The 17,915-nt window shown below is 44.6% G+C and overlaps 1 protein-coding gene across 2 annotated transcripts in view; it reads right to left on the reverse strand.

Annotated features, from left to right (window-relative positions):
• Positions 1 to 17,915, reverse strand: part of ST3GAL6 (ST3 beta-galactoside alpha-2,3-sialyltransferase 6) — a 187,724-nt gene that overhangs the window by 144,552 nt on the left and 25,257 nt on the right. For both annotated transcript variants that reach the window (XM_044284492.1, XM_044284490.1), the window contains exon 2: positions 6,160 to 6,289. In XM_044284492.1, coding sequence (XP_044140427.1) covers positions 6,160 to 6,169 — 10 coding nt within the window. In that variant the 5' untranslated portion in view covers positions 6,170 to 6,289. The remainder of the gene's footprint in view (positions 1 to 6,159; positions 6,290 to 17,915) is intronic.

The raw sequence follows: 17,915 nt of genomic DNA on the forward strand, positions 1-17,915 counted from the left end.
CGCAATGCACAGGCCCGACCATAGGGCCGCCGCACGTGGAAGGGGCCCATTCACTAGAATGGGGTTCACGATCCACATCTGACGGTCCACCACAAAAAAGTAGTGCATGCACTACTTTTTTGCTGAGCAGAGGCATGGACAGAAACCCCACAGAAGCACTCCGTAGTGCTTCAGTCGCGTTCCGTGCCTCTATTCCGCACCGGACCTTAAGGTTTGCGGACCCATTCGAATGAACAGCCGGGGTACGTAAATTGCGGGCCGCAATACAGCATGGCTGGGCAACAGCTGTGTGCATGAAGCCTTAGGGTCCTTTCACATGACTGTATTCTTGGTCCGCATCCAATGCACATTTTTTTTTGAGGATCAGATGCAGACCCGTTCATTTCAATAGGGCCACAAAAGATACGGAGAGCAGACCATGTGCTGTCCACATCCATATGTCCATTCCATGGCTCAGAAAAAAAGATAAAACATGTCCTATTCTTGTCTGTTTTGTGGACAAGAATAGGCATTTCTAACATAGAGAGATATGTGCTGGAACGCACACGGCCAGTATCAGGGCTCTGCAGACCGGTAATTTGCTGACTGCAAAACGGATACAGTCGTGTGAATGAGCCCTAAGGCAGAGTGATCCGGCAAAACATATGCCAATTGATGGCATTAGTAAGACTGATCAGTCAGAAAAATGCATTGAAATGCCGGATTCGTCTTTCCGGCAAAATGGGTCCGGCATTTATTTTTTTCACCTTTTATTCTGGTATTTTGAATGCCGGATCCGGCACTAATACACTCCTATGGAAAAAAATGGCGGATCCGGCATTCAGGCAAGTCTTCAGTTTTTGGGCTGGAGATAAAACCGTAGCATGCTGCGGTTTTATCTTTTGCCTGATCAGTGAAAATGACTGAACTGAAGACATCCTGATGCATCCTCCATTCTCCATTCAAAATGGATGGGAATATACCTGATCAGTTCTTTTCCGGCATTGAGCCCTTTTGACGGACCTCAGTGCCGGAAAAGAAAAACGCTAGTGTGAAAGTACCCTTAGTTATCAATATCAGATCTGGCTGTCTTGCTGAGTGGGGCTTATGTGCCCTCACTTGCATATGATGAGCAGGACGATTTTACTTCCCTGACTGCCCTGAAATAAGTTGCTGTTCTACATGATAGATGTTCCTGAAATGAAACTCGAGCAGGAGAAAACACTGTGATGCTAAATTCGTACACAATTTACTTAGGTGCCAAGAGCTGTTGTTCATTATCAGGTTATAGTCCAACCTGCCTTAGAAGACCTTTCTGGGCAAGGCTGCTGCTCTGAGAGCACACAACGTGTCCAACTCAAGACTATTGCACAATAGCTGTGATGCCAAAATACACAGGAGCAAATTTGTTTTCTGGAAAGAGCACAACGTCCAATTAACGGTACACAGCAGTGCACAGATTAGGCAAATGTATCCTCCTTTTACACTGAAAACGGGTAGCTGCTGACAACATTTGCACAGCAGTAGCTTCCCATACAATTATTTTAAAATAAAAATAGCTGGGGTCGCTCACCTGGAAACGTTTGGACTGGGGCACTGCCGGCCTTTACGAATGGCACTTATAACAATATATATTCCAATATTTTGCCGTATAATTATTTACAGAAGGTCCAATATAAATTCATTGGCTTATATAGCTTCTCCCTTTTCATCCATACGAATAAAACAATAATATATATATATATATATATACATACACACATATATATATATATATACACATATATATATATATATATATATATATATACACATACATACATACATACATACATACATACATACATACATACATAGGTATATTTTTTTCAAAAAACAGGTTGAGAAAATAAAAGCCATGTAATTGGTTGTGTCTGGTCAGTCTTCCGCTTCTTTGAGGCCCCAAACACATTCACATCACCAGTAAGGCTACTTTCACACTAGCGTTCGGGCGGATCCGTTCTGAACGGATCCGCCCATAATAATGCAGACGGAGGCTCCGTTCAGAACGGATCCGTCTGCATTATATTAGCTAAAAAAAGCTAAGTGTGAAAATAGCCTGGGACGGATCCGTCCAGACTTTCAATGTAAAGTCAATGGGGGACGGATCCGCTTGAAGATTGAGCCACATTGTGGCATCTTCAAACGGATCCGTCCCCATTGACTTACATTGTAAGTCTGGACGGATCCGCACGCCTCCGCACGGCCAGGCGGACACCCGAACGCTGCAAGCAGCGTTCAGCTGTCCGCCTGTCCGTGCGGAGGCGAGCGGAGCGGAGGCTGAACGCCGCCAGACTGATGCAGTCTGAGCGGATCCGCCTCCATTCAGACTGCATCAGGGCTGGACGGCTGCGTTCGGGTCCGCTCGTGAGCTCCTTCAAACGGAGCTCACGAACGGAAACCCGAACGCTAGTGTGAAAGCAGCCTAACCTGTTCACCGGATCTGGCATTGCCAGATACTGCCGTTTGCTGCCAGACCCCATAGACCAGGCATGCCCAATCTGCGTCCCTCCAGCTGTTTCAAAACTACAACTCACAGCATGCCTGGACAACCTACAGCTCTTAGGGCGTGCTGGGAGATGTAGTTTTGAAGCAGCTGGAGGGACGCAGGTTGGGCATGCCTGGTCTATGTGGTCTGGCAGTATCTGGCAATGCCAGATCCGGTGAACAGGTTACTGGTGATGTGAATGTGTTTGGGGCCTCAAAGAAGCGGAAGACTGACCAGACACAACCAATTACATGGCTTTTATTTTCTCAACCTGTTTTTTGAAAAAATATATACCGGTGTGTGTATATAACGGGATCAGGCCGCTTTCCAGGCAGACAGAAATTGTTGCATGAATTCATGTGAAATTATCACGTATAATTATGAAAAATATGCAAAACATGGGATTGCCTGAGGAGATGGCAAATAGCATTCATTGCCGATAGCAATGGCCATGCAAATAGGAAACAGGCATGTCACACAATGTGATCACACTCGCGTTTTGGACAGATCCGTTCAGATAATACAACCGCATGCATCCGTTCAGAACGGATACGTTTGTATTACCTGTAACATAGCCAAGACTGATCCGTCCTGAACACCATTGAAAGTCAATAGAGGATGGATCCATTTTCTATTGTGCCAGATTGTATCATAGAAAACAGATCCGTCCCCATTGACTTACATTGTGTGTCAGAGCGGATCCATTTGGCTCAGTTTCATCAGACAGACACCAAAGCGGAATGCAGACTGATCGGAGGCAAACTGATGCATTCTGAGCGGATCCTTTTCTGTCCAGAATGCATTAGGGCAAAACTGATCCGTTTTGGACCGCTTGTGAGAGCCTTGAACGGATCTCAAACAGAAAGCCAAAATGCAGTGTAAAAGTAGACTTAACGAAAGTGATATAAACCAACAAAACCAGCCGACAAAAGAACAGCACACAGCCCTATCCAAGCAGGCGTCTGGAAGAACAAAAGGAAATAAAGGGAATGAAAACAATAGATTATGACTCTCAGTAATGACACAGTACTTCCTCTGCTGCAGACAGCACACATCACAGCACCTTGACGCTTACAGTTAAGGCTCATGTATTCGCCTGTTTTGCAGTCCGCAAACTGCGGAATGGAACGGCCAGCTAGCCCCTGATAGAACAGTCCGATCATTGTCCTTAAAGGGAGTCTGTCCCCTCCATATGGCCATATACAGTGCTTACATGGCTCTGTAGCACACCTATACAGGACTGTAACGGTACCTTTGTCTTTGTCTTTAGACTTGCACCAGCAGAAAAAACTAAGTTTAATTAATATGCAAATGAGCACTCGCAAGTGCCCAGGGGCGGCGTTCAGTGTGTAAGTGCCCAGGCTGTTCTGCCTTCTTTTCACTTTACTCCTCCCCAGCCTCTTCCTTTGCCCACCCTCCAAGTCCGGACCTATCGATGAGGCAAGAGACTTGGAGGGCGGGCAAAGGAAGAGGCTGGGGAGGAGTAAAGTGAAAAGAAGGCAGAGCAGCCTGGGCACCTACACACTGAACTCCTCCCCTGGGCTCCTACACACTGAACTCCTCCCCTGGGCTCCTACACACTGAACTCCTCCCCTGGGCTCCTACACACTGAACACCGCCCCTGGGCACTTGCAAGTGCTCATTTGCATATGAATTAAACTTCCCTTTTCCTGCTGGTGCAAGTCTAAAGACAAAGACAAAGGTACTGATACAATCCTGTATAAATGTGCTACAGAGCCATGTAAGCACTGTATATGGCCATATGGAGGTGACAGACTCCCTTTAAGGCGGACAAAAGCACAACTTCTATTTTTTTTTTGTTTTAACATAAAGGCCATGCGGACACTGAATGCACATGTAGTCATTTCCTTTTTTTGTGGCCCAATTGAAGTCAATTGTTTCGTATTTGGTATGCAAAAAAGAACAGAACGGCAGAAAAAAAAAAAAAAAAAAAAAAAATTATATATATATATATATATATATATATATATATATATATATATATATATATTCGTGTGCATGAGCCCTTACTCTAACACGTGTTAGTTAAAAAAATAAAATAAAAAAAGTCTAAATGCAGATGTCATCACATATTCCGTGATACTGATGCCAGCAAATATCCGATTACACGTGAAACTACATACAGCTGCACAAGGAGTGGCTCCATAGCACAGCACTGCAGAAACTCTATACAGCCATGGTACGAGGCTGTACAGGGGTTGTGTCCTCAGGATAGGTCATCAATATCTGATCAGTGGGCGTCCAACACCCAGCACCTTCACCAATCCGCTGTTTGAAGAGGAGGCGACGCTCCATGGAAGTGCTACTACTTCTTTATTACACTGTGCGCCATGAAGAGGAAGTAACGCTCAAATGAAGCATCGCCTTCGCTTCAAACAGCGGATTGGTGAAGGTGCTGGGTGTCAGACCACTGCCAATCCTGAGGATAGGTCATCAATATATGCTGCCTGCACAACCTCTTTAAGGTGCTTTTCCACAGACCATATATCAGGCAATTATCAGGAACAAGTCAAATGGCCTGATCGTCAGCGGAGATGAGGGCTGCATTTACATATAGTAATCACCTCCACTTTCTGGAATTAATACAGCAACTGCTTGTCTCCATAGAAATTCATTGTTCCTGAGCAGCACAACAATCTGCTAAACAGAAACAATGGTTTTTGGTGCCAGATAAACTACAGGACCACACAATGAACATGCGTTTGCTCCAGGGCCGTAGATAAAGGCTTGTGGGCCCTGGTGCAAGAGTTCCCCCTTCCCTCAGTGCTTTGTGGCCAGGGGCAGAGGCATCGAGCCAGAGGTGTAACTTGACCAGTGTCGTATTATGCAGCACAAGGGTCTTTAGGCCCCCTCAGATTCCAGGGCCCGGTAGTGACTGCTACCTCTTGACCCCCTATAGCTACGTCCCTGGTTTGCTCATTCATCAGGCTACTGCCTGCACACACCTCTGACGCTGGGTTCACACCTGAGCGTTCTGAAAGGAGCGCTCTGTATGCACAATTGTACCGGCGTTTACAATTGCGCATACAGAGACAAGCGAACGCCCATTGTCGCGCGTTCCCGAAAGTCTATGTACGGGAACGCGCGACAAGACGCCCCAAAGAAGCTCGTACTTCTTGGGGCGTTGGGCGTTTTACAGCGCGATCGTACGCGCTGTAAAACGCCCAGGTGAGAACCATGCCGATAGGGAAGCATTGGTTTCTCCTTGTTGGGCGTTTTACAGCGCGTAGGAACGCGCTGTAAAACGCCCAGGTGTGAACCCAGCCTTACACAGTCCAATTCTTGGGAATTAGCATTTCTACAAATGCTCACCCCTGATAAGCAGTCTTATCAGTCCATGCACCTTTAGGCCTCTTGGAGCAACAGGGGCGTTGCTATTACACCTAGAGGCTCCGCTCTATCTGCCACTGCCACGCTGTCTGGCCCTGTCAATCAAAGTGCAGAGGGCGCAGCGGTTGCACAGGTACAAATCTGCTGACAGATGCCTTTATATAGAGACACCATTGACTTTTTCAATGGCTTTTGTGCAGTGATATCACACAAGTTTAGAACTGCTACATCTGTATGAAGATTATGCTTCCTTCACATTCTCTGTAAATTTATTTAATCTACAACCACAAAGAAATATGTACCTTGATACATGGTATCGTCTCCCGATACCCGTACGGGGCGGCTAATCTGAATCTGTCAAATCCTCATAGCAATCTTTGGGCCTTCCTTTCAAAAAGGAAAACGTCCACATTGAATCACACGTTCTGAACCCTAGAAGAGGAAAAGAAGAACATTAGAATCAACATCAATTAGCAAAGTGCATGAAAGATTTTCAGCTTCAGCAGTTATTAGACATAAACTTGATCAGCATTCAGTCTGCAGCTCTAGTTTCAGATGTAGCAGTGGCGAATTTGTCACTTATCTCTTTCCACTATACTCATGTGCATTGTGATGCTCATTATGCTAAGGCTCTGTTCACATAACAGAAGCTCTGATGCTGCGTTGGATCCTTAGTATGGCAGATCTCAGTGGCGTCCGATGAACCCCACAGACTTCTGGTGGGCTCTGTCAGGGTACTCTTGAGGTTTCCATAATTTTAACACCAAGAATATTGCTGCCTTCTTCTTGCCATCAACTAATCCCAATTGAGTCTTCACTGGCAGTGTGTACAGACCCCTGGATTACAAAATGAAGCAGACATATCATTTTCCTTTTAACCCCTTCAGCCATAGGCGACTTTCCACTTTTGCGTTTTAATTTTTCACTGCCTGCTTTCCCAGAGCCATAACTTTTTTATTTTTCCATTCACATAGTTGTACAAGGGCTTGTTTTTTCCAGGTGAAGTTGTACTTTCATTTAATATAGCATATGATGTAGTGGGAAGCTGGAAAAGAATTCCACACAGGGTGGAATCGGAAGGGGGAAAATGCAATTTATTATAGGGAAAAGGGAGTGATTTGAATTTTTAAAATATTTTTAAGAATTCTTTTTTTCTAGTCCCTCCCCCACCTCAGGAGACCCGAACATGCGATGTTGGATCACATCTGTCTTGCATTGCAATGAATTATTATTGCAATGTATTGCAGATTCCCTATGTGCTTATGGAGCCCTGCCACCTGCAGGCCTCCAAAAGAACTACAGCTGTAGTGAGAACGGTATGATTGGGGGGGTCCCAGCAGTTGCACCCCCAACAAACAGCTAATTATCCTCGATCCTGTGGATAAGGGATCATTTCAAAACTTGGCATAACAACTTTTAATGCATAAAAGTGTTTTTATTGCATTTTATTGTCTTTCTAGTTTTAATGCATACAAGTAATATCAGTGTGTTTTTTTTTAATTTCGTTTCATTTGAAACATCTGCATTTAAAAAAAAAAAAAAAAAAAAAAAGCATAGTAGAGCATGCAGGGTTCTGCAAAAAAAAATAAAAAAGCTAAAAAAAAATGCAATAAAGTGTTTTATATAACCCTACAGACTTTAATGTAATATATCTGCATCATTCTGACCCAGAATGCTGCAGTCTTAGGTGGAACCTAACCTTACTATCTGGTATTTCATATTTGCTAAAATGTATTAAAAACTTCCAATATTTTATTTCAGAGCTCTAGAAGTTTTTTACAACTATATTTTAGGTAAATAAAAAGAAGAAACACTGAACACTTTGGCCTGACTCCCGCCAGCTCATTAGATGCCTCAGTACCTTATCAAACATATGAACAAACATAAGGGTGCAATCTGCACCACGTCGCCTAGATGAACCTACTGGGGCACAGCATTGCTAGCATGGTAGCATTTTCATAAGTCATTTTTATCTATTCCATAAGAGTGCTGCCACATTTTGCAGCAAGGCTTTTGGGGCCCATCAGATCCACTGCACAAGAGCAGAGTCCCTCAGCCAACTCGACGCTTGCACAATGGATCTTCTGCTACTTTCTAGGCTGGGGAAGCAATATCTGATCCACTGTGCAAGTGTCGGGTCTTGGTGCTGGCGAGAGAGCCCTGGGGAGCGGTGAGTAAACAGAACAGAGGGGCGTAGCACTTGCGGTCATCCAAGTGCAACAGCCAGCCCCTTAGGCCTCTTTCACACGGGCGAGTTTTCCGCGCAGGTGCAATGCGTGAGGCGAGATCCGTCACGGGGCTCAACACCGGAAAAAAAACGCTTTCGTTTTATCCCAATGACTTCTGAATGTGAAGCAATCCTTTCAGTATGCATCAGGATGTCTTCAGTTGAGTCCCTTTTACAGTATTTGGCCGGAGAAAATTCCGGAACATTTGCCGGAATGCCGTATCCAGCATTTATTTTCATTGAAATGTATTAATGCCAGATCCGGTACCAAGTGTTCTGGAAAAAGGGATCCGGTTTCCCGGTCTGCGCATACCTTTAAGTCTGCAAAAAAAGATAAATACCGGATCTGATTTTCTGGATGACACCAGAGAGACGGATCCGATATTGCAATGCATTTGTTAGACGGATCCGCACCTGGATCCGGAAACAAATTATATCCGTTTGCATACGGATTTCCAGATCTGGCAGGTATTTCCGGCAACGGAACTGCCTGCCGGATTCTTCTAACGCTAGTGTGAAAGTGCCCTTAGCATGGTCCATGGGTCAGTGTTTTTAGCACGGATGCATGCTTTATTTTGTCCGGGTTCATTATAGTCTATGGGTCCGTGAAAACCACGGATGCAAGTGTTGCACAGATCATTAAGAAGAGATACTTTTAAAATTATTTTTCAGCTGTTCAGTGTCAGTGAAACACGGATGTAACACGGACAGCAAAAAACGGACACACTGACCCAACACAGATCCTTCACAGACAGCTTCACGGACGCATCACTGACCACCTGCTCACGGATTTGAGCACGGACGTGTGAATGAGACCTAATCCTGATGTGTAGCAGTAAGCCTGTGCCTCAGTGCCACTTGGTCTTTCCCCATCTGCTTCATCTGTTGTTTGCTGTCTCAGACTGCTCTCTGTGTCTTGATGCTGGTGCGTTTCCGCCTTTTACATAGCAGTCTGTCTATGTTTGTCTATTTCTGTATTACTGTGTGTCTGTCAATCTGAGCCTGTCCGTCTTCAAATCTTCCATTGTGTCTATGTTTTTCACTATGTATCTTTCACTATTGTCCATATCTCCCTCTGTATGTCTCGTTCTGTCATTCTCACACACATCACATGCGCTGTGTGTTTCAAGAGAAGCAGGCCTGGAAGAATTGGGGGCCTCATTTAAAAACAGAGTCAGTTCAGGGGCCAATATGTATCAGGTTTAAGTGTACCACATTCACACTAACGCTACAGGAGTTTAACAAAAAATTACATATCCGGAATACCCCTTTAATACAAAAAGCTTCAGAGTAATCAAGACATGACATTCAGGAGATTTCTAAGTGATTATCCTTAGGGATGAGCGAATCGACTTCGGATGAAACATAATTGCATAATACTTCGAGCACTCCGTACAGTATTAGAATGTATTGGCTCCGATGAGCCGAAGTTATTACTTTGCAAAGTCTCACTAGACGTCACATAATAACTTCATAAATTAATTTCTATTGTAAAAAAAAACATTTCCCGCACTTGGGTTCGGTTCCAAGTGATACAGTATAAAAAACTAAGTATTTCATCCGAAGTCGATTCGCTCATCCCTAATTATCATATAGCGCTATGGAGGGAAAAGCTGATACTGTTTACCTGCAAATATGCACAGACATTAGCAATCATGGGAACACGGCGCCAACCGCAGGTCAGCGTGGTTTTCATCCAGTCTTGTGGCCGCTACATGTGTCCTAAATAGACCCTGAGGTATTGTATTAAAGCACTCGAAGCAGCTGCTTCTGGTTTCAATCACGTGATGTGGATTTCATATCAGGGATTTTATGGAAATTGACACCTGAATACACAGAACAAGGTAATAAGATGCCAAAGGGCAAGCAGGACTGAATCGAATTGTGTAATGCCAGTTTCACACCAGCGTATGCAGTCCACTCGTAGCAGTATTTGCCGGGCTGAACGCTGCTCCTGTGCCATGAACTCATGGCATTATAATGATATAATGCTGGGAATCTCAGTCTGTACCGTGGCTTTACTGAATTGTACTGAAGGCATTAGGTGAGTACAGTTCAGTACAGCCCAGGTTGGGCAGTAACACTCAGCATTATAAATCATTAGTGCCGTGAGTTTGAGTCCAGTCCAGGAAACACTGCTGTCACACACTCAGGTGAAAACATCCTAGGGGTGTACAGTTTTTGTTGCAGTTCCCCACCAGAAACCACGAGTCCAGAGTCAGAACTTCTTTAGAGTCAGAGCTTCATTACTTCCCCATCTGGACACATATAGGGAGTCATTTACCAAAGATCGTATTATAGGCAAGTTTCACACTTACATTTACATCTCCAGCAGGCTGTCAATGCAGGGGAGCAGCCTGCGAGAGATGTCTGGATTTGTATGCTACCCAACACCTGCCAGTCCCCTAGGTTTTCCAGGGTGCGCCGATTTGTATTTGTCCGTCCGTTTCTAGGCATATTTGCTGGGTTGTGGTCAGATCTCCACGGGTCCCCATTATAATAAATAGGGTCGGACAGCAATGCAGTTGCTTCCAGCAACGCAGAAAGATATGGCAGGCTATTCCCTGTCTAAACAGCCTGCCAGATCCCTCTACCGCAAGTGTGAAACAGGCCTAACACTGGTCTTTGGTTCCCCCTGAGCTCCCAGAGGATGTGCCCAATTTATGCGGTAGCGCAGGCCTTGTCATGAACTTGGCGCATCCTCTAATGGTCCGGGGGCCTGGACAGAAATCTACTCCAGACCTTGGAAATAGATATAAATGTTAGCAAGTTTTCTGGGGTCAATGGCCTAGAGCGGCTGTGCCACTCCCCAGCGGCAAGGATGCAATAAAGATGCTTGTGCAACGAAATATTGTCACATCTGAGCGTGATCAACCCTAGCAGGCAATATGCCAGGTTTAATAGGGTTGATCATGCTGACAGAGGCTCTTTAATTAGATTTATAAGGCTGAGGCTACATAGCGACTCATGGCTGATAATGTTGCACTGCCAAACACAGCTAATGACTGTGGTTGAGAGGAGATTCGGCAGGGTAGGATGTCCCCCACCTGCCGTGTCACAGTCCCTGATATTAGATAACAGCGCAATGTTGTAATCTTATGTTGTGCAACCATAAGTCATCATGTTAAGCCTAGGGGAGCTGCCACATATTGCTGCACTTTAGATGCGGTAAATAAAACGCATGTCGTTCTACCAAATATTGGCAAGTGATTATTTGCTTTCGGTTTTTACAGGTGAAACCCCTTTGTTTTTTTTTTGTTTCTTTTACTCCGGCAATGCTGCCGGAAGATGTGCCTAATTTATGAAAGGCACTCAATCCCTGGGAACTGTACCGAAAACCAATATTTTATTATATTATACCAAACAGATCAATGCAGACAATAAAAATAGGTAAAAAATACATTGGTAGGTATTTACATGAAAAAAAAAAAAAGTATTTAAAAACAGATACATGTCACAAAATAATAGCTGTCAGTTGTATGTTCTCCGATGTTCCTCCAGTGGTGTATAGGACTGTGCTGGATATAGGCTGGCACTCAGTTACATATGTGACTAGACAAGACAGGGACACGTCCTGAACCAATATAATTAGATCCAAACAAAAACAGAAAACACTAGTAGATCATGAAGAGCGCCCCCTGCTCCTAGAGGCTAATTAGCATATTATAAAAGTTAGCTTTTCTTAATAAAGGCTGCAGGCAGTGAGATGGCACTAATATAGTTATGTTCAGCTGACATTAGCACATCGCAGTGTCAGCCAGCTTAATACCCATTTCTCAGGTGACAGAAACCCTAAAAGGGTTTCTACTACCAGAAATACTGTTATGTAGCTGACTGACATTAGCGATTCGCCCATGTCAGTCAGCTACATAACAGTATGTTTCTAACAGTAGTTCCTGCAGCCGTTTTTGTTAAAAACCTACTATTATAGATATGCTAATGAGCCTCTAGGTGCTATGTGGGCGTCATTAGCACCTAGAGGGCTCCGTTCACTAACCATTTCAGCCGCCCATCGCGGCCCTCCAGCCCGCCCCGCTCCTGTTGATTGACGTGAAACTTCTCAGTATCGAGTACCAATTCCCGCGCCGTGCGCTTCTGTATTCGGCACAGGCGCAGTGAGTGAATGCCGCGCTCCTGGTGCCGGCTTCCTCATTGTAACGTAGTTGGCGTAGTGAGGAAGCCGGTGCCGGGAGAATACAGAAGCGCACGGCGCAGGCGCGGGAGTTGGTACTCTATACTGAGAAGTTTCACGTCAATCAAGAGGAGCAGGGCGGGCTGGAGGGACGCAATGGGCGGCTGAAATGGTTAGTGAACGGAGCCCTCTAGGTGCTAATGACGCCCACATAGCACCTAGAGGCTCATTAGCATATCTATAAAAGTACGTTTTTAACAAAAACGGCTGCAGGAGCTACTGTTAGAAACATACTGTTATGTAGTGCTGACATTAGCGAATCGCTAATGTCAGTCAGCTACATAACAGTATTTCTGGTGGTAGAAACCCTTTAAGTAGTTGTTCTCACTATGCTTTGGCTACTTCTGTAAATAATGTAACCAAGGCTTTGTTCACATCACCGTTTAGGAGCAGGAGAACGGAAAGGACGGAGAAGGCACATAACTGAGCCAAACGGAGCCTAAGGAGTGGACCCCCTAGACCAGTGATGGCGAACCTTTTAGAGACCGAGTGCCCAAACTGCAACCCCAAAACCACTTATTTATCGCAAAGTGCCGACACAGTAATTCACCCTGAATACTACAGTCCAGTAATAGTGTATCTTCCATGTACTTTATCATTTAGCTATAATACCCTGCTTACATTCAGTGCGCTGCCTGTGCTGTTGATAGTGTGCCCTGTGCTGATAAATGGCAGGAAAAGTCTATGGCATATTGGTACACCACAGACTTATTCCAGGATGTGGGTGCCCACAGGGAGGGCTCTGAGTGCCGCCTCTGGCACCCGTGCCATAGGTTCGCCACCACTGCCCTAGACTATAGTGGGGGTCCGTTATGTTTCCGCTCAGAAGATGATTTTGAAGCGAGACAAAAGTCCTGCATGACTTTTGTCTCCGCTCCAAAATCATCTTCTCAGCGGAAACATAACGGACCACATTATAGTCTATGGGGTCCTTAGGCTCTATTATATGCCAGAAGAATGGAAAGGCTGGACGGTGATGTGAACGAAGCCTAATAATCAGATTTTACCGGATAGTTGATTTCTCTGGAGCAGGTATTCTATTCGAGCACTTGCGTTTTGCTCCCAGACCGAGTCTCCCGACTCCCCGTATCACAGCTGATGCATCGTCCATGTTCGGCGTCCCATGTGCTCGGGCTGTTTGCTTGATCTCCAATGCAGCGCGCTGCTAGTTGATGTATCTCGGATACTTATATCAAGTGTTCAAATCTTGCACTCCTGTATCGTGCTGTGGTTACACCAGGGGTATCTGTTGAATTACAGTAATCCAAAAGATACCCCTTTTCTGTTTTTTATGATTTCTTTGGATCTAATTATTGTGTGTATATTGGTTCAGGACGTGTCCCTGTCTTGTCTAGTCACATATGTAACTGAGTGCCAGCCTATATCCAGCACAGTCCTATACACCACTGGAGTAACATCGGAGAACATACAACTGACAGCTATTAGTTCGTGACATGTATCTGTTTTTAAATACTTATTTTTATGTAAATCCCTACCAATGTATTTTTTACCTATTTTTCAATATTTGTATTGTCTGCATTGATTTATCTATTTGGTATAATATTATAAAATACAGGTTTTCGGTACAGTTCCCGGTGTTAACTTTGTACTTATAGACTGAGGCAGTCTGATAACAGTGCACCTAGATCCGGAAATCGAAACGGGTGAGCCACTATATTTCTTCTTTATACTAATTTATGAAAGGGCCTGTGCCAACTCATATATTAGGCTAATCTTTCGTGGTCCATGAACCTGCTAGAAAATCTACGCCAGCCGAATTTTACGCCTTTTTGTGGCGTAAAATAAGTAGATTTACCTTGTCCAGCCCTTGCCACTCCTACATGTCAAACTTTGTCACACAGGCATATAAAAAATTGCTAAGGGGGGGGGGGGGATGAGGCGTAAAAGTGTTAGTAAATGACCCCCACTGCATCTAGATTTCCTTTACAATTGATAAATAGCCTTGTGAGGCACACAGAACCTGGGAGCCTACAGATGTTTATAGGTACAGAATAGTGTCAGGTGTACAGGTATATATTCATATTCTGGGATCAGAGACTGGATGGGAAACTCATACACTAGTTGGCATGGAAATTAATTAAAAATGACTAGGAGATAACAATCACTTCAGAAGAGGAATGATTTCCATCTCTACCAGAAATGACTATTCCGTCACCCTAAACGCAGATTATCTATATCTGGGCCATACTGCTACTGTGTGATTTCACCAATATAAAAGGCACGTGCACACGGGATGGATGTTGATGCAAAGTCCCTAAACTAATCTGTGGCACAATTTGCATGAGATATACGTGGATTTTGGAGGGGGTTTGCAGTGCATTTCGCTCTCTGCAAAAATGTGAATAAAAATAAAAAAAATCCACCCAAAAATAGTTTCTTAAAAATGCATAAATGAAAGACAAAAACAAAAGTCACAAAAAGTGTGTGTGAAGGAAGCCTTAGGCCACCTGCACATGCTGCAGATTATGGGAGGATAAAACCGAAGAGTAAGGGCTCATTCAGACGACTGTATGAATGGGTCCAAAGTCCGTCCGCAAATTTGCCAAACGGGTGCGGATCCATTCCTTTCAATGGGGCTGCAAAAGATGCAGACAGCACACCGTGTGCTTTCCACATCCGTAGTTCCGTTCCTCGGCCCCGCAAAAAAGATATAGCATGTCCTATTCTTGTCCGTAATTGCAGACAAGAATAGGCATTTCTATCATAATGGCAACCATGTTCAGTCCGCAAAATGCAGAACGCACACGGCCGGTAACTGTGTTTTGTGGATCCGCAATTTGCAGACCGCAAAACACTACGGTTGTCTGAATGAGCCCTAATACGGTACCAGTAAAATGAATGAGTTAAGACAAATCTCATGGACACTTGAGTTTGTTTTTTTTGTAGAAATTGACCTGTTGTGTGGATTTTCTGCTATTTTTCATGTGGATTTCACCCTTTTCAATGTAAGGTGAGATCTGATGCAAATCCACACCAAAGACCGCAAATAACACGTGTCTATGTGCAATTTTTCTCTGTGGAAAAATATAAACCAGAAAGTGTCCGCTAACAATCCACACCTGGATGAACTGAAGTAGAACATCACAAACACCATCCCCAACGTCACAAGTAGTATCAGCCGACATCATCCAACCTGCCCAAAGATGCAGAGACCTGAATGGGTAAAAAAAATATATACACTTGCTCATTCATCTTGTCTTACTATCACTGGAGACGGGCTACTTTTTCGTGGACCGCCCTGTAGCTCTTCAGCCGGTCTAAGTTTTCTCCCCCTGATCTGACTAATTTATGATGAGGCCTGTGTCACCTACAACTGTCCATGCACCTGGCGTAAAAACAGGTGCTGGAGTAGTTTTTTCGACAACAATTACACCTGTTTGCAGGAATTAAATGTAAGTAAATTTACCAGGGCCGGAGTCCCACCCAACAGCTCAACACAGCTAAAATAGTCCCAAGTCCCTTAAGGCTAGGGCTACACCTGTTGCGGCCAGGATAGCTGAACAGCGGCTGCAATTCTTGCGACTGCCGCGACCAGTGTAGCCCTTGCCTAGTAAATGACCCCCATTATCTTTTCGGCGATCCAGGCAGCCAAACAGAGATCTAGGGTAGGGCTGGGCAGTTATACCTAAATGAAATCTACAATTCATTGAACACTTCATTTGTTTTGTTTTTTTTGCTCTCATAGATGTAATATATCAAGGGCATAGTCCACCTATATTTTATTCTAGACTCCGGGCTGATGAATATAATTTTGGTACACCCTCTGTAGATAAATATACCGTATAAAGTAACACACATGTAGTACACGGCCTGTATTTTATATTCCAGACGTACTAGATTTTGCAGTACATGTACACATACATGCAGTGATCTGCTTAGGTCGGGTTCATCACTGTTTTGTTTTCCATTCTCCCGATCCATCAGAAAAACAGAAACAAAAAAAACAACACACCATAGATCCTTTATTTTGTGCTCGTGCTGCATCCGTTTTTATCAATTTCATCAGCGATCCGTTATATTAGACGGGAGAAACAGTCCATAAAAAATAATGAATCTCTGACGGAACGGACAAAAGCGAATGCAAAATGAGCACAACAGACGCTCAAAACAAAGGATCCATTTTTTTCGTGTTATTTTCTGTTCTTCTAAACGGTGATGTGCCTAAGGCCTCTTTCACACTTGCATTGTCCAGGTCCAGCGTGTACTCCACTTGACGGAATTACACGCCGGATCCGGAAAAACGCAAGTGAACTGAAAGCATTTGAAGACGGATCCGTCTTCAAAATGCGTTCAGTGTTACTATGGCAGCCAGGACGCTATTAAAGTCCTGGTTGCCATAGTAGTAGTGGGGAGCGGGGGAGCGGTATACTTACAGTCCGTGCGGCTCCCGGGGCGCTCCCGAATGACGTCAGAGCGCCCCATGCGCATGGATGACGTGCCATATGATCACGTCATCCATGCGCGTGGGGCGCCCTGACGTCACTCTGGAGCGCCCCGGGAGCCGCACGGACGGTAAGTATACTGCTCCCCCCTCCCCACTACACTTTACCATGGCTGCCAGGACTTTAGCGTCCCGGCAGCCATGGTAACCATTCAGAAAAAGCTAAACGTCGGATCCGGCAATGAGCCGAAACAACGTTTAGCTTAAGGCCGGATCCGGATCAATGCCTTTCAATGGGCATTAATTCCGGATCCGGCCTTGCGGCAAGTGTTCAGGATTTTTGGCCGGAGCAAAAAGCGCAGCATGCTGCGGTATTTTCTCCGGCCAAAAAACGTTCCGGTCCGGAACTGAAGACATCCTGATGCATCCTGAACGGATTTCTCTCCATTCAGAATGCATTAGGATAAAACTGATCAGGATTCTTCCGGCATAGAGCCCCGACGACGGAACTCTATGCCGGAAGAAAAGAACGCAAGTGTGAAAGAGCCCTTACCCAGACTCCGTTATACTGTGCACAGAACAATATACACAATGCCATTTAACATTACTAGAGATATTCATAGGGGTCATAACCAGATAAACACCAGTGACCAGTCCAGCTCAGAGATACAATACAGCAGGCAGAGCATGCAAGTGGTGATATATCAGCATGCACTGGCCAAGCTTTTTGGACCCAATGTCAAGACCCCTGTGACCAAGCAACAGGACTGCAGTGGACAATCTAAGGCCTCGTGGACACAACAGTATTTTGCATCCAGCGTTTTTAGCGGATCGCGCACAGACTCGTTCATTTACATGGGTCCACAAAAAAATAAAAAATAAAATAAAAATCGGACGGCACACTGATGCGTCATCTGTATGTCCATTCTGCAAATTATAGAACATGACCTATTCTGGTCCACATCGCAGACGAGAATAGCCTTTTCTATTGACAGGTTAGAGAAAAATGTGGAAAGCACAAGGAAGATATTTGTATTTTGCATATCCGTGGTTTGCACACGCGGTTGTGTGGGAGAAAATCACTTCCAATCAATCTAAATGAGGCTTAGAGAAATCCCTGTGCTTCCCACCAAAACAGCTCCATTCAGATGAAAGGGACTGATTTTTAGACACAGAGATATCTGCAACAAAATCTGCCTTGTGTGAACATCCCCCAAGGCTGAGGTAAATTCAGATT

Source organism: Bufo gargarizans, chromosome 3, assembly GCF_014858855.1.
Source record: "Bufo gargarizans isolate SCDJY-AF-19 chromosome 3, ASM1485885v1, whole genome shotgun sequence".
NCBI lineage: Eukaryota > Metazoa > Chordata > Amphibia > Anura > Bufonidae > Bufo > Bufo gargarizans.